Source organism: Ictalurus furcatus, chromosome 14 (assembly GCF_023375685.1).
Source record: "Ictalurus furcatus strain D&B chromosome 14, Billie_1.0, whole genome shotgun sequence".
NCBI lineage: Eukaryota > Metazoa > Chordata > Actinopteri > Siluriformes > Ictaluridae > Ictalurus > Ictalurus furcatus.
This window is the reverse complement of record NC_071268.1, coordinates 11,945,044-11,966,478: the sequence shown is the minus strand read 5'-3', so window position 1 is coordinate 11,966,478 and position 21,435 is coordinate 11,945,044. Positions and strand designations below refer to the sequence as shown.

The 21,435-nt window shown below is 38.6% G+C and overlaps 2 protein-coding genes across 4 annotated transcripts in view; one reads left to right on the top strand and one right to left on the bottom strand.

Annotated features, from left to right (window-relative positions):
- The window catches only part of LOC128617665 (polycomb group RING finger protein 3), a 50,109-nt gene extending 41,203 nt beyond the window's left edge, over window positions 1-8,906 (bottom strand). For 2 of the 3 annotated variants that reach the window (XM_053640787.1, XM_053640784.1), the window contains exon 1: window positions 7,988-8,906. The gene's annotated coding sequence lies outside the window, so the exon portion shown is untranslated. Of the gene's footprint in view, window positions 1-5,501; window positions 6,209-7,987 lie in introns of those variants that run through there. The other variant, XM_053640785.1, reaches the window with a different exon arrangement.
- A 273-nt stretch (window positions 8,907-9,179) lies between these two features.
- Window positions 9,180-21,416, top strand: slc49a3 (solute carrier family 49 member 3). Its single transcript, XM_053640782.1, has 10 exons — window positions 9,180-9,572; window positions 13,023-13,181; window positions 13,760-13,976; window positions 14,050-14,126; window positions 14,281-14,418; window positions 14,984-15,100; window positions 16,842-16,994; window positions 17,308-17,465; window positions 17,555-17,667; window positions 19,997-21,416. Exons 1-10 carry the CDS (start codon window positions 9,423-9,425, stop codon window positions 20,158-20,160), a joined length of 1,446 nt encoding a protein of 481 aa, XP_053496757.1. The 5' UTR covers window positions 9,180-9,422; the 3' UTR covers window positions 20,161-21,416.
- Window positions 21,417-21,435: the final 19 nt, after the last annotated feature.

The following is a 21,435-nucleotide window of genomic DNA, read 5'->3' as shown; positions in this document are numbered from 1 at the left end:
AAAGTGGAGTTAAATGGGTCACATGACTGCATCAAATACATAAAAATATGGTCACTGTTTTTGACTCTCTCCATTTTCACAGTCCACACTACATCGCGAAAACAGCGTTTTCAAATTTATCCACTTGGAAGAGCACTTTCAAAAAGCTCGGTTTTGGTGGACACAAACGTCTCGTTGTGGATGGAAGGCCAAAACCCAGAGAAACGAATGCGTTTTTAAATTTATCTGGATTAAGAATCAATGATGGGAAAACCTAAAGGAAAAGCTTCTCTGTTATAAAGCACTGACACTGGAGACTCCTTCCATAAATGTTAATGAATGAGGTGTTACTATAGAAATTATAAAGTATTGTGCTGCTTTCCAGGCGAAGTTGCAACTTGTTTACAACCAATAAAATAAAGTTACAACCAACAAAAGCCACCGAAATTTTCAACTCATCAAGCAGTTCCTTTGTATACAGAGTGACGTGAAATCGACATGGCCGCTCAAACTGTGAATAGTGTAAAGTAGAGTTGCAACAACTAATCGATAAAAATAATAATCGACAATGAATTTCATTATCAATTAGTTGGGTCTGTGGCATCACTGTGAATAACCCCCCCATGTCCAGATGAGTGAATGTGTGTTACTGCAGAACATACAACCTCGTACCATTTAACACTCAGTGTGTGCTTTTCTTTTTCAGCATTTTTAATTGATTAATGATTTAACTTCTGCTTTAAAGCTTGTGGACAGTCAGTTGTTGTTTTTTTTGTTTTCAAAATATAATGGTGATGTTCTTCTGCAGTGTGTCAAAACTCTGACTAAACACCAAGTTAAACCATAGCCAATGAAGACAGAGTCCAAATATTTAAAGAAAAGATTTGAGAAAGTTAAACAAATTCCTTAAACACAATAATGTTAAATTTTTCGAAAAATCCTTTGCAGTGTATAGCATAGCCCACATAGATACATTTAATACTTTTTTCACAGCCTTCAATTTGCACAACGTTTGAAGGACAACACTGGGCAGACTGTGAAATAACGTTTTTTGTTTTTTTTTCCGAAAAACAATACAGAAAATAAAAATTGGCCTTTTAATCCAAATAATAGAAGAAATAATTGACAGATTCATCGAGTATCAAAATAATCGTTAGCTGCAGTCCTAATGTTCTCTATTTTTAAATGAGTTTATAGCAATATTCACTTTAGATCAATTAATATAGACATAGTACTTTGTCACAGCTAGAACACTGACCTTACTAATCACTCCAAAGTGTTGCATGTATATTTGAAGTTCACTATAGTAGAACAGTACCAACAGTACTCAGACCTGTAATTGTAAAGGTGTAGTTGAAGCAGCTTTTTATGAGCTTTACGTGCTCTGGACACACTTTCGCAGAGGCTTCCAAGATCCTCCCCCACATTTCTCACATCGAACATCCCAAGATAGGAAATGACCTTATTACAACTTTCAAATGATTAGAACAAAGCGCATTAATATACAACGCTGTGAAAAAGTATTGGTCCTGATTCCTTCTGTGTCTGTGTATATCGGATACTAAATAGTTTTAGATTTTCAAACGAAATAACATAAAACTTCATGCTGTTGAAAAAGTTCTATTTAAGTGTCGATTTGATTGAACAGGGTTTGCAGTAATCAGGCCTGGTTGTGTCTAGTCCAGCTGAACCACATTATGAGTGCAGTTTCATAGATTTGGGGAAGTAATAACTATGAAGGCAAATACATTTTCACACAGGCCCAGTTGGTATTGGATAACTTTTGCTTCAATAAATAAGATTAACACTTAAAAACTGCGTTGTATGTTTACTCGGGTTGCCTTTGTTTTATCTTTGATTAATTTCTAAAACTATTTAGAATGTACATAAAAACAGAAGAAATCAGAAAAAAAAAAAAACAGTTTCACAGCACTGTACACCCATTTGAATTTGAATTACAGCTGCACTACTGTCACAGCTGTCCTGTTATAGAAACTTAAATCAAAACCTTCTGTCCAATCAGATTCCAGAATTCAATCATATAATTAAGCAAGATCACACTCACAATCTTGCTGTTTTATTGAATATCAGAACAGCTGGGACGAGGCTGCAGGTAATCAACGTCGTGCTGATATTCAATAAAACAACATGATTGCGAGTGTGATATTGTTTTCATACAATACCAGTTCTATAAACAAGAAATTTATTTTGAGTAACTGACCGTTCAGACACTATAACATTTGGTTTATTTTTGCTCAGTCGATGAAAATAGTTCTTAAAGCAGCCACAGCTGGATAAAGTGCGGTGTGTTGCCATGCAGCTGTAACTAGCTAGAACGTCACTGTTAACTGGTTTGAATTAGGCTTTATTCCTAGGAACAAATAAAAACAGCTGTCTCAACAAACATCTGTGTGACCTTTCGAAGAAGAACTTCACCCAACATGAACCATATCAACAGGAATCCGTATCAGCTGCCTGTATTGCCTAACGCCTGACCACAGGCTTTACCCGTTTTAGAACTGGCTTTTCCTGACAAACAGCGAAAGAGCAGACTGCACAGACAGTTGTGTTTTAACCGAAAACCTTTCAGCTGCTGCCAGCGAGTCAGAAGTGGCAACAAAACACGAGCCCCGCCGAAGCTGCCTCCTCACAACCTCTTCTGAACTTTTCTTCCTCGAATAACGAGGCGCACGTCGACCTTCACAAACCATCGTGCAACACAACACACAAAGGGCATCATCAGATGAGGAAAATCAAACCTGAATTCAAGAACTCTGTCAGTCTGCTGTCAGTATGCTCATTCTGATAATGCTCACTTTTCATCCATGGATTCTGATTCATACCTCATACACTCCTACATGAGCAAGCCACAGCAGCGTTATTGAGTAATAACCTGAAGGATTGCAGCAGACTACTTCTCGAGCTTCGGTATTAGAAGGATATAAATGTGGATTTGCAAGAAAAGCTGCCTCTAGATACAGTTCAGCATTTTTGGATTTTCATAACAGTCATTTCTGGAGGATTTAAAGCAAAGGGTCCTGTGGGTCCAGGAAAGCGTAGCCTTCAGACACAAATTTTGCTTCTCCTGCCTGGTTGGTCTTCCAGCACGTGGCATTATATCCTTGCAACTGACTGAGAAAACAGCAGCCTGAGTTGCCCTCAATTAAATCAAGTCCATGACTCAGGTGCACATGTACTGATGTTAAATCTTGTGTGTAAACCATGTATTTATTAGTGCTGGGCATTGCGACCAATTTGGCGATTTGATTTTTATTTATATGCTTCCGATTCGATTCAATTCTTATTTATATGGTTTCAAATCGATTCTTATTTATATGGTTTCAATTCGATTCGATTCTTATTTATATGGTTTGATTCGATTCTTATTTATAAGCTTTCAATTCGATTCTTATTTATATGCTTTCAGTTCAATTCTTGGTTATATGGTTTGATTCGATTCTTATTTATATGGTTTGATTCGATTCTTATTTATATGCTTTCAATTCGATTCCATTCTTATTTATATGGTTTGATTCGATACTTATTCATATGGTTTCGATTCGATTCAGTATCGTTTAGTAATCAATATTTCATTTAAAATGTTCATTTTGCAGACGTGGAATCCAGGTTTTAATATAAATGCTGATAAGTGAAACCCTCCAACTTAGCTATATTACTGAAATACACATTTATGTTAACGATAGGACTCACACAATTATGTTCAATTACTTTTAACTTTTACTTTGAGAAACGCACATGTTTATGATTTCTTGTTACAATGTTTATCAGTGCACAAGAGGTAAGCACAAACTGCACATTCCTGTAAATAAATAAAAACATTGTAAATGTGCAACAGTGAAATTCATTAACAGCTTGAAACATTTTAAAGAAATAAAACCATTTTCAAAATATAAAACGTGAACGATGGCGCCGTGTTCAGGACGAGAGGCGAACTACAGATAATGTTCACATCCGCTCAAGCATACATCACATCAAACGTACATCACTCGTCGCAGATAGCTCACTAGCTCATTGCTAACAGAAGACAAACAAGGAGACATCCAGGGTTTTTCATGAGTTTCGACTTCACACTTCTGAGGTAATTCAAATACAACATTAACCCTCACGAGAGCGATGCGGCAGCACTTTAGTCTGCCCAGCTCCCTCATATCTTCATCTGTACACTCTGCTCATACAGATCATGTTCCAAAGCTTCAGCTTTCACACCAACACCACCATCAATGCCATCACACTCGTCCTAGGTAGCTAATCGGACGAGCCGAGTCTCTGCTGTTACTGAGCATAGCTGTGTTTCATATAGCCGCACTGCATTCTTGAGCTCCGAGTCAAACTTCTCCGGGCTCCACTACTCCTACATTGGATTTGTCATTAATCTGCCAGTGAACATCACTAAAATGAATGGTGAGTGAGAAAAGAAGCTCTTGCACTTTTGTTGTTTGTTTGTTTGTTTTTTTAACAGCAAAAGCTGACTGCTATCACCCACATTTGAACATTTTCTCCTATTAAACATCAAATCTACCTGCACTAGAAATGTGACATCAGAACAGCAGACACAGGAATAACGTAAATACAGCACCAACCAACCAATCACCAAAGAACCACTAAACACATCACAGATATTTCGATGCATACTTATTTCGTGTATTTTAAAATGGCGCTTTACATTCAGGAAATGCTTTCTTCTGGGAGAACAACGAACCTTACTAGCCAGCTGTCCTTATACTGCTTTCCAAAAGATTCAAGCCAGCAACACACCATGGTCATGTTCCCTCCACTGGTTTCCTGCAGCTGTAGCACATATTAGCTTGAAAACCTGGATGTTTGCAGTATTTAAATCCTGAACTGTACCTCTCCAGCATTCAAGCCCTTCAGCCAAAAGGACAGCTTCTTCTCAGTACCTAGGGTTAGTCTGGCGTAATAAACTCCTCCTGACTGTCTGAACAGCTGATATCCTGGCTGTCTAAAACACAGACTGAAAATTCCTCTGTTTAATAAGCAATTAAACAAAACATAAATAAAGCATGTCTATACATGTTTACATCTCAGCACTGATGCTTGGATCTGGCAGTGTAGGAGCTTGTTGGTCTGTTTGGACTCAAAATCAAGAAAAGGTTCATTCATGAAATCCTGAACAGTTTATCTTAAGGCTTTCCCTTTTTCCTAATGAACAGGCTTCCAAGGGATCTTAACGGTTTTCAAAAAGGGTTCCAAGCAGGAATCCAAGAACCCTTAACTTTCCAAAGAACCTTTAAGGAACCTTCAAAGAGTGTAGTACAGGGATATACATATATATATACATATATATAAAACACACACACACACACACACACACACACACACACACACACCATTTTTTTAACCTTCGAAGAGGGAATGATTTTGTTCTCGAAACTGTGAAACATAACATTGTGTAACCATGTGAAAAAGAGTGAAATGAAACGTGTGAGAACCAAAAAATAATCAAAACTTTTTTTTTTCTGTAAAGAAAGCAGACAACTCACCTCGTCAACAAATCGCTCTGGATAAGAACATTTGCTAACTGCAATAAAGGTGAATACACTTTTCTCAAAAGTCTGCAGATATATAGGAAATTAACATGTTTTAGCAAAATGTCTTCCAAATATTTTCATACTTATATATATTATATATTGTTCAGCCTTTAAGAATGCCTTTGACAAACGAACATATTGAAAAGATTCTCATGGCTGGATAGAGAAGCTGTCGCAAGGTTGCGGTGGACTCACCCACGATACTGTTGCCACACTTATTAACAAATTCAAAAAGACTGGAAGTGCTGTGGACCAACCGACACGAAGGCACAACTGCCTGGTGCTGGCAAACAAACTGCAGTTTTTTGTTGTTTTTTTTTTTACAGGAAACTACTTGAATTGTTGAAATTGCAATTGCACAGAATTGTTTTGCACGGTCTTTCGCGGCGATGTTTGTTGGTAAATGTGACCTTTTAGCTGCACTCATGTTCAACACACGTGAATCGAAGAGGGCTTTGGCTAAAACTTCCAACTCTTTGCCCAAATAACTGCCTCGAATTTTCTGTGACCGCTGTAGTCTGTAGTCCCCTATGTACAGACTATTGGGATGCCCTGTAAAACAGTTGGGGTTTTTTGGTGATTTTTATTCGGTCTTCAGACCTCATGTATCCCACGACCCAAACCAATATAAGTAGTCAACGTTGTACTCGATGAATTCAACAGCCACAGAAATCAACAGTATCACTAAAGGAGTTGTTGAGTTCATGGAACTGTATCTTTAATATTAGGTGGTAGACCAAAGACAAAATTACACACTGCCAGTTTCACTCCGTCAGGCCCAAACAAGCAAAAAATTGAGGGTATGCCAAAATTGAGATGGCACTGAGATCAGGAAGTCAAGAATGAAGTTTCACACACACATTTATAGACATATCTATACACACACACACAATTTATTATAATACACATACATACACACATATACATACATACATACATACATACATGATATATACACAGTGGGGGAAGTAAGTATTGAACACGTCAACATTTTCAAATTTCTCACCAGACTTTGGTATTAACTCAAGAGATCTGGAAATATAAATACTTCACAACATTAAAGTCCATAAATTAAGTTATGTGTAATAAAGAGGAATGACACAGGGAAAAAAGTATTGAACACGCTAATTGAAATGTATTCAATACTTAGTGGAGAAGCCTTTGTTTGTAATGACAGCTTCAAAACGCTTCCTGTAAGAAGAAATTAATGGGCCGCAGTATTCAGGTGTGATTTTGACTCATTCTTCTAAACATATTCAGAAGTTTTGAAATACGTCTGTATCCAATTCCATCAATATGTTTCGCAACAACATGGTTTTGATAGTCTTGGAAGAGCTCTTTGCTTTTACCCATCATGAGAGGTTTCTTGTGTAACACCTTGGTAATGAAAAGCATTTTTATAGACCATCAATTTACTAGCAATTTACTAACCCAGCTGATATTAATTTGCACAGATAGGGAGCATAATTACTTACAGATTTCAGCTGGTTCCTTGCCTTGGAGAACTGCTTTTTCTTAGTGTGTTCAATCATTTTTTCCTGTGTCATTCCACTTTCTTACACAACTTTATTTATGGACTTTAAATGTTGTGAATTCATTATATTTGTGGAGTTCTTGAGGTAATACTGATGTGTGGTGAAAATTTCATGTGAATAACCTCATTGGAAATATATATATATATATATTACACACATATACATACACACACTAGAAGACAGCAGCATAGAGACTTTCAGGATGCTTCCAGTCAAACTTTAGGGCTGATAATTTAACATGGCCATCGTTACTCGTTATGTTTTCGGTTCGATATATCGCCACACCGGCGCCTGGATGAGGGAGGAAGCCCGACTTGTTGGCTCCAGTGGCTTTGGAGCCTCATACATATTAGCACAAGCTGCTGAAACACAACCGACTGGTTTAGGCTCCAACTTTGTTTTTGTCCCAACTTTATTTCTGGTCTAAGCACCCCTCATGCTAGTCACATCCCAACTTTTAAAAGCATGAAAGTGGTGGATGGTGCTTCACCCATTGCTTTTTTTTCCCCTTCAAGAACATTCCAGGCTAATGGGAAAAGAGGACTGGTTTCCCCCAGCAAGCCACACACCTCACGCAGAAAAAAAGACAAGCCATGCACAGTAAAGGACACACTGAACACCTTGCTGACAAAAGCCCTGACACCACAAATGAACACTTTAACGTCCTTGTAAAGAAAAAGCCGAGCCCGGTGGGAAAGTGCTGGGCCCGGAGTCGCCATCCACAGCACGACCACATAGGCACACACGTAGCCTATAACAACACGTATAGCATGCATAGCTGCCATCAAGCGGGCAAGAAACGGAGAATAAATTTCAAAAACTCCTCGATCGGAACCTAAAACCTGACAAAAGACAAGTTCATGCACTGACCTGTGTAGATTAATCCAAGTTGAACAAACTAACCTGTTTATGAAGAGAGCGCTCCGTTGGATGTTGGGTTGAATCCGAGTTAAATCCACTATCAGTAAAACAAAGAGGCGAAAATGCCCGAACGGTTCCGAAACAGGCCGAAACCACGGGGGGCCGATGCGCATGCGCGGAGTTGCAGCGTGAATGGGGGAGGTCGGGAGTCCTATGTTAGCGTGTATAATTCATCTCATTCATTTTAGAAAGTTGCACTGAGCCCTTTTTTTAGGGAAAGATGCTGCACAAGAACTGGAAACAGAATGGTACATTATTGTTTTACAAATGACACGCAAACACACAAATACATGGCTGCAAGCACACTTTTTATTTTATTTCATTTTTTAAAAATCCCCTGTCATAAATACATTTGGTTTATTTTCTAAATAAATACATGCATACTTAACCCTTGAATAAATTGTAAACAGCTGATTAAAGCATAAGCCTCTCACTACAGTGTAAAGGTTTGCATGCCATAAGGACAAAATAACTAATGAACAACTTTTAATACTTTTAGAGGCATGTTGGATTTCACAGATGCTCTAATATTATCACATGCAAGAAAATGGGCAAATGTTGAATGTGAATGAAAGGTAAAAGTAATAGCGATGAAAACTAAAACTTTTCATTGCAAATGAAATTTTTAAATGTGCTATTAATATTTTCTAGGCAAATACTTCCAACTCTTTGCACAAAATAACTGCCTCGACCCTCTTGTACTATTTATCCTTCCCTTCTCTCTTCCTTACATCTCTCTTCTTACCTTTAAAATAGTTTTGTTGTTCGTCCCTGTGGGGGAACCTCTTAAAGGTTCAATCTAGAATCTATGATGAACCATTTCCCCCCTCTTTCAGATTGCTTTGATAATTTTCCCTAATCCTCGTGATGTACCGTATATATTGTAACTCTCTTCTTGGACATTCATACGGTCATGTCCAACTTTTTTTGTTTGTTTGTTTGATTGATTTTGTTTTTTGGTTCTTTTAAAATGACGTCCTCCATTTCATTTGCCTTATTTAGATAGCCGCTTTGTTGCAGTATACGCATTTCGTTTTCAGCATCATGCAAACTTCTACCCTCAGCTGTAACTTGAATAACTTAAACGCAGACAAAATAAAGCAACACGTGCCAGCATCAACTTAAAACCGTGCGTGCATCCTGGAGCTATGACTCATCAGTCACGAGGGAGAGGGCGTGGCTACAATTGTGTGCCTTATTACAGTATTGGCTGTTTCCTTTCCTTTTCCTACCTGGCTCTTTGACCGGCAGTGTCACTGAGCAACATACAGAACTGGGGATATGTTTACTGTTCGCCACGTATGGATTATATGGCTGGAGATTTAGTTAACGACTTTTAACAACTCTTCTGCTTGAAATGTTCATCCCACTGCCTGGCTGTGATTCAGTCTCAGCACGTCCCACTTAAAGCTGCTCTATGGAGGATGGAGGACTTGGCACTGAATCCTCGGAAGTACGGGTTGAGTATAACTCCTCACAGAGCAGGACAGCGCCCGAGTTCAGAGTGTACAAGAGAAGATGGTTCATATTACTGGTACTTTGCTTGTTAAACTGCTCTAATTCAGTGGTAAGTGACTGGGAATTACTGCTGCCGGCCTAAAAGAAAAAAAAAAAAGAGGGACAAATGCTCTAATATTTAAACGAGTTAGCGGGAAAGCTTGTAAAACAAGTGCTTTAAAAGTGAAGAGTGATTGTTTGTTTGTTGACTTGAGTCCAAACTGCTACTTTCAATCAGGAGTCCTTTGGTCAGCATGGGAATAATCAATGAGTGCATCTCCATATCACATCAGGACAATGAAAACCATGCTGGAAAAAAAAACCCAAACAAAAACAATAGAAACGATCATAGACATTCTAATGGTTTCCATGACACATACCATTACAAACCATCAGCTAACTATTAAATCCATTACAATCCTTAATGGTGTCCACTAGATATAACATGCCAACAATAGAAGGCAACAAATTACCAGTAGAGACCCACAGGGACTATTGCTGTTTCCGTTAAAAACAAAACAATTCCTGTTATAAGCATTAAAACCAATACGAATTCTATGAGGGTTTCTATTGGGGTTTTTTTCAGCAGGGATGGGGTCAAACTAAATTTTTAAAAGGAAAATGATCACCTGTTTTAGTGCTTTAACAATGTAAGTATTCGGGTTTGCATGAGTCAGGTTGGTCCTGGAGTACTGTGATGTATCCACAGGTCATGTCATTCAACCTTATAGGTCTGCCATTAAATACATATGTACTGCTGTTCTAATATTAATATTATTAATTATCATCATCATTAAGGTGGGTACGGCAGCTTAGTGTTTAGCACGTTTGTCTCACACCCCCAGGGTTGGGGGTTCGAATCCTGCCTCTACCCTGCATGCGAGGAGCTTGTATGCTCTCCCCGTGCTTTGGGGGTTTCCTCAGGGTACAAAGTTTTCTCCCCCAGTCCAAAGGCATGCACCGTATGCTGATTGGCATTTTTAAAATGTCCGTAGTGTGTGAATGAGTGTGCGACTGTGCCCTGTGATGGGTTGGCACCCCGTCCAGAGTGTCCCCGCCTTGTGCCCTGAGTTCCCTGGGATAGGCTCCAGGCTCCTCGCAACTCTGTGTAGGATAAGCGGTATGGAAAATGAACGAATGCATGGATAGACAGATCATAATTTATTCATTTGTTCATTTGTTCATCTTCAGTAACCACTTTATCCTGTTCATTGATTGGGTACAAGGCAGTAATACACAGCAAGGCATTTAATCATTTATTTACACTCCAAAATCTCAACTTGCTTGACCATAAAATATCAAACAAAGTATGTATAAGGAAGCACTTTATTATCACAATCTACAATCATTAAAGAATGAACCATAATAGATGAGAATTACATTCCAAATCAATTACAAATTCAATCAGAATCTATAGAACATTCCTAATATTAGGAATTAACTTAAACACTCTTTCAGAGTTTAGGGGTGATAAAAACACTTTCACAGGCTCACAGAGTTGAGTGATTCTCAACATTAATAGCAGACTATAGACTAGTATAGACTATACTGACTATACTGCTTGAGATTTATAGAAACAGCAGGACAGCCATCAAGCAATTGTTCAGTCTAGAGGTTATGAAAGCATGCCCTATTTCTCACTAAATAATATACCAAATTAGCATGCCTATTTAAACCAAGTCAAAAATAGATTAAATGAAAAACTAACGTAAAGTGTCTTAGTAAGGTGTGTGGCCAGCTGAAGTAGCCAGAACAGCTAAACTGTACTGGAGGGATAAAGGTTGACCTTTCAAAAGACATTCCTTCATTTGGTGTTTTGATGATAGTGGTGGAGAGTGCTGTCTAACAAAGCAGTCCAAAATCTCCCATAGGTGATATCTGATGGTTGTGAATGCTCTAACGTATGATTTATCTTATTTTCCTACTCCTCAAACTATTCACTCAGCCCTCGTGCTCTGTTAATGGAGTCGAGTCATCCTGGAAGCAAGCACACCCATCACGATAGACATGCTTCATCATAGGACAAAGGGGATGAGTCAGAAAACTTTATATTGATTTGCAGTAACTCTTCCCTCGAAGAGGATCCAAAATAAATGCCTCCTACAACATAACAGAACCACTGTTTTGTTTTTTTTAATTTGTCGCACTCACAGCTTACTCCAACTTCATCTGTATTTACAAAGTGAATAATACCGATTAGTAGTTTACCCTCACAGCTCACTCCAACCCCATTACTTCAAAAGCAAGGCAGAGTTCATGTTTATCTTGTGTAACCTGATTCAACCTTCATAAGAAGTGCGCATGCTTGAATAATTTAGACCAACACCTACAGGAAGCCCGGATTAACAAATTTATGAGCTCTGTTGAACTGTGTAAACACTTGTAACTACATGCTCAAAAAAATGTACATTATTATGGAATAAGAGTGCGCACAAGATAAGTGTAATAATTTATGCCTGCACAAAGCAGGCAGGGTGAAACCCCATTGGATTTTCAGTTGAATGCATTAAATTAACTGCTGAAATGGCTGTGAATTCAGGATGATTTTTATGTTTGCTAGCTGTTCAGACAGTGCTACTATTGTCAAGCCGAATGGAGTCCTGCACTGGACTGGATTTGTGCCGCATCACTGGTCAGCTATTTAATTTGACCTCAATTCATTTCTCCTTGTGCTAAGACATAAACTTTCATTTCTTCAACACTATATATTGTCACAAAGCAAGTTTACAGAAATCTAGATTTATATTTAGACCTGTTATGGGCTAGCTAGAGGTGACTTTGGCAAGGAAAATCTCCCTGAGACGACATGAGGAAGAACCCTTCAGAGGAATCGGACTGGGATGAGCAAAGGATAGTCTTTTCTGATTACAGCAGCAGTTCTTAGGTAAAAATCTACAGTATCCAGGTGAAATTATCCACTGAAGTAAGGTTGAGTTGTGGGTAGAAATGGTTTGGTAAGTGCATATTTTTTAGGATCTATTCATACAACAGCTTTTGTGAGTCGTATCCATATATATACACCTTGTAATCATATGATTTATGAGGCCTCTGGGTTTCTGAAAGATGTTTGAGAAATAGTTTGAACAAGAGCACAAGCCCTGACATCAGCATGTTTAGTAAATGGAGAACTACAGAGTGTAATGGTGACCATTAATGCCCTTATGCACAATGCAGACCAGTCATCATGATCCGATCATGTGAGTGTGTTTTTAGTTTCACATTGTGTTTATTGGTTTCTGGTTGAAACATTTGTCCCACACTACTGAAGTGCCTATGAGCATGAATAATGGGAAGTCTAATTTAACAAACTGAGTGCATGAAGGGATTATTCTGCTCAAGTAAATATACTCTTTAGATGATGTGATGCACAAATTGTATCCTACGTTTGTTTGTTTTGGGTTTTTTTTTAAACCCAGACACAATAGCGCATACTGCTCAGGACGTAATTAAACATAGCTGTTTGCCTACACATGCATTTAATCTTGAACTAAAACAGTGAATGATTGTGCATTTTTTGCAGCTATGGCTGACCTTTGCCCCTGTGGCGGACCAGACAGCAGAGCATCTGCATGTGACTCTGGACCAGGTCAACTGGCTCTCTGTGGTCTACATGGTGGTGGCCATCCCTCTGAGCTTCATCACCACGTGGATGCTGGATACACTGGGACTACGGCCCACTGTAAGCACAAATACAACCCAGCCTCCCTTTTTTTTTGGTTTGGTTTGGTTTGGGTTCCCCCGCCATCCCCCCACCGTCCCCACCCCAAAGAGCATTTGATTTAATGGCAGGCACAAGTTCCCAAGATACTGTAATAATTAAAGGTCACTCAGTCAGTACGAGAAAAAAACAAAACGTTGAAAGTCCTAGGTTATTATTCAGTTATTCAGCTCAAAGCATATTATTCAGTATTTACTATGAATTATTCATTAACTACAGAGAAACCTTTAGGAAAGTTGTATGGCTTATAGTCTAAGGAAATGAACTCTGTGTAGAACCCAACAAAAGAGGGTTTCAGTTTCAGATATTTTCCCAAGTAGGGGCGCTTTAAAAAAGCTAAAGCCATTAACCAGTCAAGGAACCCTTCAGGAACCCATTTTGTATAATGAGATGAAATATTGTGCTGTGTCACGGTTGTACATTGGACCAAATTTACTTCTCACAACTAAATAAATGACTTAATTATGATGACGTACTATTGATTAAATCTGGGTCAAGTAATGCTTATGAAGCTTCTGTGTGTCTGCTTGTTACTACAGATGATTCTGGGCTCGTGGCTCAACATGGCTGGCAGTGTAGTGAGGGTGGTGGGTGTGCTCAGCTATCTGCCAGAGAATACAATGTTCCCCGTGGTGATGGCTGGGCAGACTCTGTGCTCTCTGGCCCAGCCTCTGGTAATCTTCTCCCCTACCAAACTAGCAGCTCTGTGGTTCCCCGAGCACCAACGTGCTACGGCTAACATGATCGCCTCAATGTGTGAGTCACCACTCAACAGTTTTGGTGTTCTAATGGAGATAGCCATACACTAATACTGATATTTCTTTTCCAGCAAATCCTCTTGGGCTGCTTTTTGTTAATATCTTCTCCCCAATGATCCTTAGTAGAACCAATAATCTTTTCATGCTGGTAAGATATAAATCAATAGTTTTGATTTAATAATATAACAGATACATGTGCAAAGATACAGTATGTCCATTTATATGAAAAGATGTTCAATATACTAAGTACTTTTACCAAATTACACCAATATTTTTACCCTAACACTCAGTCACTGTTACAGCTCCTTATATATGCTATACCTGCCATCGTCATCTGTTTCCTAGCAACAGTGGGCATCCAAAAGAGCGTTCCCCCAACGCCACCTTCTGCCAGCGCAGACACCTCCAGCTCTGAGCCTTTCCTACAAGGGATTAAACTGGTACCCCACACACTTTCAGAGCTTTGCATTCTTATAGGGCATGTTCACAACACATTTTTAAACTTGGGGGGAAAAAACGTTTCGACTACTCGAGAACATTCCTCAAGCTCCATGTCAAATAAGAGAAACAGAGAAGTGTTATTCCTACACACATCCTATATTTCATGCACAGTTGGTATAAAAAAACAAAAACCAAATAAAAAACACTTGGACACAGACTCATACATATAAACGTCCAGAAAATTGTTTTGTTGTTCCACTATTCATTATTAATTTTTTTTTACCGAAAAGCTGCTTAATCAGAGGTCACAGATGGTGTAACCAGTCATATAACATTCCATCAATTCCAGAATTATGGCACCCTTGGTAAAAAAGGTTGAAAAAATGTCTTTTGTGGTTAATTGGTGTAATCTTACATGAAACATATGAAAGAATTAATCACAAACACTTTTTTCAAATGAGCGTTTTACCCATCTTGACAGAGTGCCAATACTTTTGGAGCTGACTGTAGGCCACTGTAATTTTGGTAAAAGTGCATCTCATTTCCTTTTTTTTCCCCCTGCAGCTGCTGACAAATAAAGCCTATATGATCCTGTTGGTGTGTTTCGGCTCAGGCATCGGCATCTTCACCTGTTTCGCCACACTGCTCGAGCAGATTCTCTGTGTCAAAGGCTATTCGAATGTAAGTCAAAACCCATACTGATTTTTAATTTGTAGGTTTGTCAAGAAACCTCTTTATTTATCTTTGGTGCTTGGAGTTAGGATTTTGGACTGGTTACGCTTCTTATTGTTCAAAATAATTCACACTATATTATATATGCAGTCATTTCAAATGTTCTACCCAAACCACTAGAGGATTTCCTCTAACAAAGACACAACATCTGGATAAAAGTAGCATTTTTCAGGTCACTGTAAATGGTTAAAAGCATGGTGTTTTTCATTAATACATTTAAAATAAAATGTATTAACAAAAAAAATATGCAAACAAAAGGTCCTTGAAATTTAGTTTACATTACATTTACATTTATTCATTTAGCAGACGCTTTTATCCAAAACGACTTACAAATGAGAAAATGCTAGCAAAGTTCATTGCTCACAGTTGCAAGACAGTATATTATTGCCTTTGATCACATTCAAGGTCGCATCACTTTATACACGGTCTATGGGTTGTACTGAAAATCCACTTTTCATCCATTACAGTGGAACAGATCAGTTTTCTATACAAAACAGCCGGTGACTCCAAGCCAAATGTGGTTGAATTTAGGTACGTAAGGACCAGTTTGGTAATGGCAAGTGAATTGTGGTCCAAAAGCGGCCCAGCAGTAAGCAGCCACATTTAAAGCTTTTAACAGCATTTGGATTGCAGGCCAAAAATGGTACAAACACAACAAATGTGCTGCATTTCAGTTTTGGGCCAAAAGTGGCCCAGCTGTAAACAGCTAACTTGTGAATGTCCAATGCCAGATTCAGAGAAATTTCATCGCTATTATTCCGTGGTGAAATGTGGGCCAGATGTGTAACGATAAGTATGGGTTGAACCATCACTCGTTTTCTATCAAGGACGAAATTGAGATATAAATACGTAAGCAGTTAAAATAGAATGAGGCACAATCAGGGCCAATAAATAAATAAAAAACAATTTTGCACAGTGAGGAGGAAGAAGGGTGCCAATAATTCTGGATTTGACCACATATTGTCCATTATGTAAGGAATAAAACACTTGGAGTGCTGTTATTGGAAAATAGTCGACAATGGGGGTGGTGTAATGTGAAGTGGAGTTACAGTTACTATCCTGAAGTTCATTATTTACAATTTAATTTATTATTACACATTTATTTATTTTATGTGACAGGAAACATATTGACCGCTACAAAGCCCCAGACTCTGTAGAAATCTGAAATAAACATATCCTGACAGAAAGCGTCACCGTATCAACGTTATTTTTCTTTGTTAAATAACAACACGTTTTCTATCGGTTTCTCATTAGGCTTAGATCAGTGGCCCCCCCAAATGACATTAACATTTGACTGAGGCCCCCCTTTTGCAAGATGTCTTTAAAACACATTAAAAATACAGACTTCTGAATATATCCCCCTTTTTTTATGAATAATTACATCTTGCATCTTTACATTACATTATATTAGGAATTGATTGTGTGTCTGTGGTTGTCTGAGAGTGAGAAAGAGAAAATCATGTATTTATTTATTTTTCACACCAAATTGTTGAGGCCCCCCTGGCGGCCCCCACTTTGAAAACCACTGCCTTAGATTATGCATGCTCCTGTGAATGAGTCGTTACTATAGAAACACTAATGTATTAGAAGAAGCACATTTGAATTAACAGTTAGAATTACTACTATAAAAAATTAACATCCCATGTCTGGTGAGAGCTAAGTAATGAAAGGAGTTGTTTCCCTGTGGCAGGACTTTGCAGGATTGTGTGGCGCTCTCTTCATCGTGTCCGGAGTGATCGGAGCTGCTTTCCTTGGCCTTTTTGTGGACAAAACAAAGCTGTTCACAGAATCTATCAAAATCAGCATGTGCCTTACATCTCTGTCCTGCACCGCGTTTGCAGTGGTGAGAACAACAATCAGATCATTGATATTGTTTGTAGGACATGCGTGTCGTATTGTTTTAGCATGATTGGAATCCTGAAGAAAATTCATGCAAATTGTCTAATAGCAGTGGTGCTCAAACTAGTCCCCAGGGCCCTCCAGATGGTCTACATCTCACACAATTTGGGATTAAAGCAACAAATGTGGAGTTGGAGAGGGCCTGGAAGCCCTGAGGACTGCTCTGAGAACCACTTGTCTATACCATGTATATAAATAGGATTTTATCCATCACGCTACAGTCTGAACTCATACAGGGTTTCTCCAAATTCTCCCAGGTTTCTCAGTTGGAGGAGCAGAAAGTCATAATTGGTGCAGTTTGTGCTCTTTTCGGCTTATTCGGATTCGCCAGCTATCCAGTTGCCATGGAGCTGTCAGTCGAGTGCTCTTACCCAGTTGGAGAGGCAACATCAGCAGGGCTCGTGTTTATTTCAGGGTAAAAATCATCCTATACCATTTCTTAGATTAAATATTTAAAGGTCCTGATATATAATTTTTTTTATGAATGATTTTTTTTTTTATTAGGCAGATCCAGTCCATTGTGTACACCATGCTCTTACCAGCTCTGACCACAAAAGTGGCCCACTCTCCTCTGTCTGTGTGCGCTGCAGGTGATGATGCCAACCTGAGCTGGATGGGTGAGTGGTGCACAATCATACTGCAGCAGAGAATTTCTTAACTCAGGGGTTTGCAACTTCAGTCCTGGGTGGTTGGAGTCCAGCACAGTTTGGTGGTGAATTTTTTTTAACCACAAATCTCTTAATTCAACTCAGCAGTTAATGACCAGGTTTAGGATGTGTGTTAGAGCCAATAATCAACACACTGTGCTGGACTCCAGCCCTCTATGACTGGATTGTGCACCCTTGGGTTAAAGGAATATTCCAGCATTTATCAAGATAAGCTCTCTGAACTGGAAGTATAGTGGAAGGGTATTGGAAAGTACAAGAATGACTAATGGAAGTTGTTTATTTGAAATATTTATTAATAGGTTGGGGGTTCAAACCCTCTGGTATTCTACATGCAAGGGACATCATAATGTCTAACCATATTGTCCAAGCCTAGTTACCTAACAAACTGGGATTATGCAAAGAAAATTGTAGTGTACTGGTCACACCCATGCTATATGGCCAAAAGTTTGTGGACATCACACCCATATGTGCTTTTTGAACATCCTAATTCAGATTTAGTCCCATTGCTGTTTATAATAACTTCCACTCTTCTGGAAAAGGCTTTCCCTTGGATTTTGGAGCGTGGCTGTTGGGATGCGTGTTCATTCAGCCACAAGAGCATTAGTGAGGTCAGGCACTGATGTCAGGTGAGAAGGTCTGGTGCACAGTTGCACCCCAGTTCACCCTAAAGGTGTTCAGCGGGGTTGAGGTCAGGGCTCTGTGCAGGACACTCAAGTTCTTCCACTTCAGCCTTGACAAACCATGTCTTCATGGAGCTCGCTTTGGGCGCAGGAACAGGTTTGGGCCTCTTAGTTCCAGTGAACAGAAACTGTAATGCTACAGCATACAAAGACATTGTGTGTTTCCAACTTTGTGCCAACAGTTTGGGGAAGAACCACATATGGGTGTAACGGTCATGTCCACATACTTTTGGCCATAAAGCGTGAAAGATTGTGATAGATTTTATTCATCTTCATCCTTTGCGAAAGCAAAAATGACATTCACTGTATCATTCCAGTGGTAGAAACTTGGATAAAACTCTAAGAACAGCTCTTGGTCAGGGATTTGCTCCTATCTGTGTAGGTAATCAGAATTTTTGCAAGAATTTTCCCCTAAGCCAATACAAATGATGAAAAAAGAGATGCGTTGAAATGCAGCATCAATCAGCATTAATGTATTTGGAGTTGTGAAAGTGTGAAATAATGATCATTGGTTGTTTCACTACTATTACAACAAACCAAAGATGAGTGAAATATACAGGTCAGAGTGTTGAAGGTTGTGTAGATGGTCATCTCAGCACTGTAAATAGTTCAGCAAGTAGACCGAAACCAAAACCTTTAACCACAGTAGGACCAAAATTACATTCTAAGCATGTTGGAATATAACCGAGCTGGTGTAGGGTCAAACACACCATCAGCACTCGGCACAAACTCATTTGCTTTCATTAACATATGAAAAGGTCAAAAGAGGCCTCAATCAGCCTCGTATTATAAGGAGACATTTCCACACAGTGCTACTTGTCAAGTAGCTGCTCCGGACCTGTCTGATGCATCCTGATGCTGTACTTCTGGTTGGAGTTCATCACCTGGAAACCACTCGCTGCTGCTGAGGATGGACCCACATGGACAGCCTAAAGATCAGTGAGATTACCGTGGATGGTACCACTTAGAAACCATAAAGAAGGCTGCGGATGTTGTTCCTTGAGTAGCCGTAAGATGCAATTACTATGAACAGTTTTGCAGTCAAGTCTCCATCATTGAACAGTTGTTAACTTTTGACAACTCTGATGCTAATGTTCTTGCGTTGCTCATACGTTCCTGGTTACACAATTGCACCTTTTCCTCCCTACAGTATACAGTTATAGAAGGGAAATTATTTCTATTCTCGCTCATCACTGTCACCCAAATGAGGATGGGTTCCATTTTGAGTCTGGTTCCTCTCAAGGTTTCTTCCTCATTTCGTCTCGTTCTCTTTGCCACCGTCATCTCTGGCTTGCTCCTTAGGGATAAATTTATAAGTGTAAAATTGATATTTCTGTAAAGCTGATTTATGATGTGGTCCACTGTCTGAATTGAATTGAAGTAGTCTAGTGTTGATTAAGCACAGAACAGCCTGTTCTAAGTTATCTGAGACTCAGGCAGTTTCTACATCATTGTCACTTCCTCTTCACTGTAGGAAGAGTTGTAGTGGGTGAGAGGGAACGTTCCACGTTGAAAACTTCTGTTACATGCCCAGATATGCCTTGATGGTGCTAAACTCATTTGATTCTCTCCCTTTGTCTCTGCCCACACACACACAGTGCCTGTGCTGGTGATGGCTGGATTGTGTTGTTTAGCTTCCTGCACTTTTGTCGTCATCTTCCACACACAGTACCGGCGACTCAACGCAGAGGCTGACGCAGTCAAAACCCACTCCGCACAAACAGAGACGGAAGGAATGACGAACAGCAGCACGGATGCATGATGGGACACCGCCTCTAAGCAAAGCATCCGGCAGCATATATATGAAAAGCCAGCAGCAGAAACCACTGACAAGTTCCTGTGTACTGTAACAGTAACTTTTACCTCACGATGGCATTTTAAAAATGTTTCTAAACTCAGGCGTTTTTAAATGTAGGATTGTTACTTTCTAAATATTTTAAAACAATGCACATTTTTAACATGGTCATTCAGTTACGGTTACTAATTTTACATACTCTTGTACAAACTAAAGCCTAAATATTTTGACACATCAACCTTACGATTTTTTTTTTTATCATGGTATTTCATTTTCTAAACAGCACAAAACAAAAAGGTCAAAATCTCAAAAGCAGTGATTCTGATTACTTGAAGTGGTGTGAACTATGGGACATGCAGCATAGACCTCAATGGTGGTTTTTTTTTTTTTTTAATACTTATTTTATTTATAATATTATGAATGAAATTAGTGTATACATATGTATGAGACCAAGGGTCTTACAGGAATGAATGCGAAAGAACCACTAATTGGGTCTACTGAGTGGATCATAGCCACATAAATGTGTTAATAATAATAATAATAATAATAATAATAATAATAATTATTATTATTATTATTATTATTATAAAGTCTCTTTAAGTGTATTTAGAACATGCTAATATACTTGTAAAAGGTCATTTGAATATTTTGACATTTGTTTTTCTTTAAAATGGGAAAAAGATGAGGCAAGCCTCTTTTATTAAAAAAAAAAAAAAGTTTTATGCCATTGAGAATTCTAGACATTACATAAACGGTGCATTTGCTCACAACACATGATGAATGTTGTATGTTTTTTATTATTATTATTATTATTATTATTATTATTATTATTATTATTATAGTTTACACCCTCTAGGTTAATGCACTGTTCTAAATACAGGATGGTGGGGTACAAATGCACCGCACCGCTAAATAAAATAATTTTAGTGAAGCATTTTTTAAATTGTAAAATTTTGTGAAAAGTCAACACCACTTAGGGTGCTAGAAATATGTAAGATTGATGATCTAGACCAGGGGTTGTACTTTTTTTTTTGCAGCTTTTAGCTGTAACACGTTCCATGGATTCCCTCAGTAAAGATTTATTTCATGAACATTATTTAAATGTGTATAATACTGCAGTGATGATAACCGTTTATTTATTAGAAATATAGTCATCTATTCTATCTTCTAGACCATCGTAACTTTCCACCAACAGAAAACATTAAATCCGAACTGCAACCATTCATAGGGTACGTCTTTGAG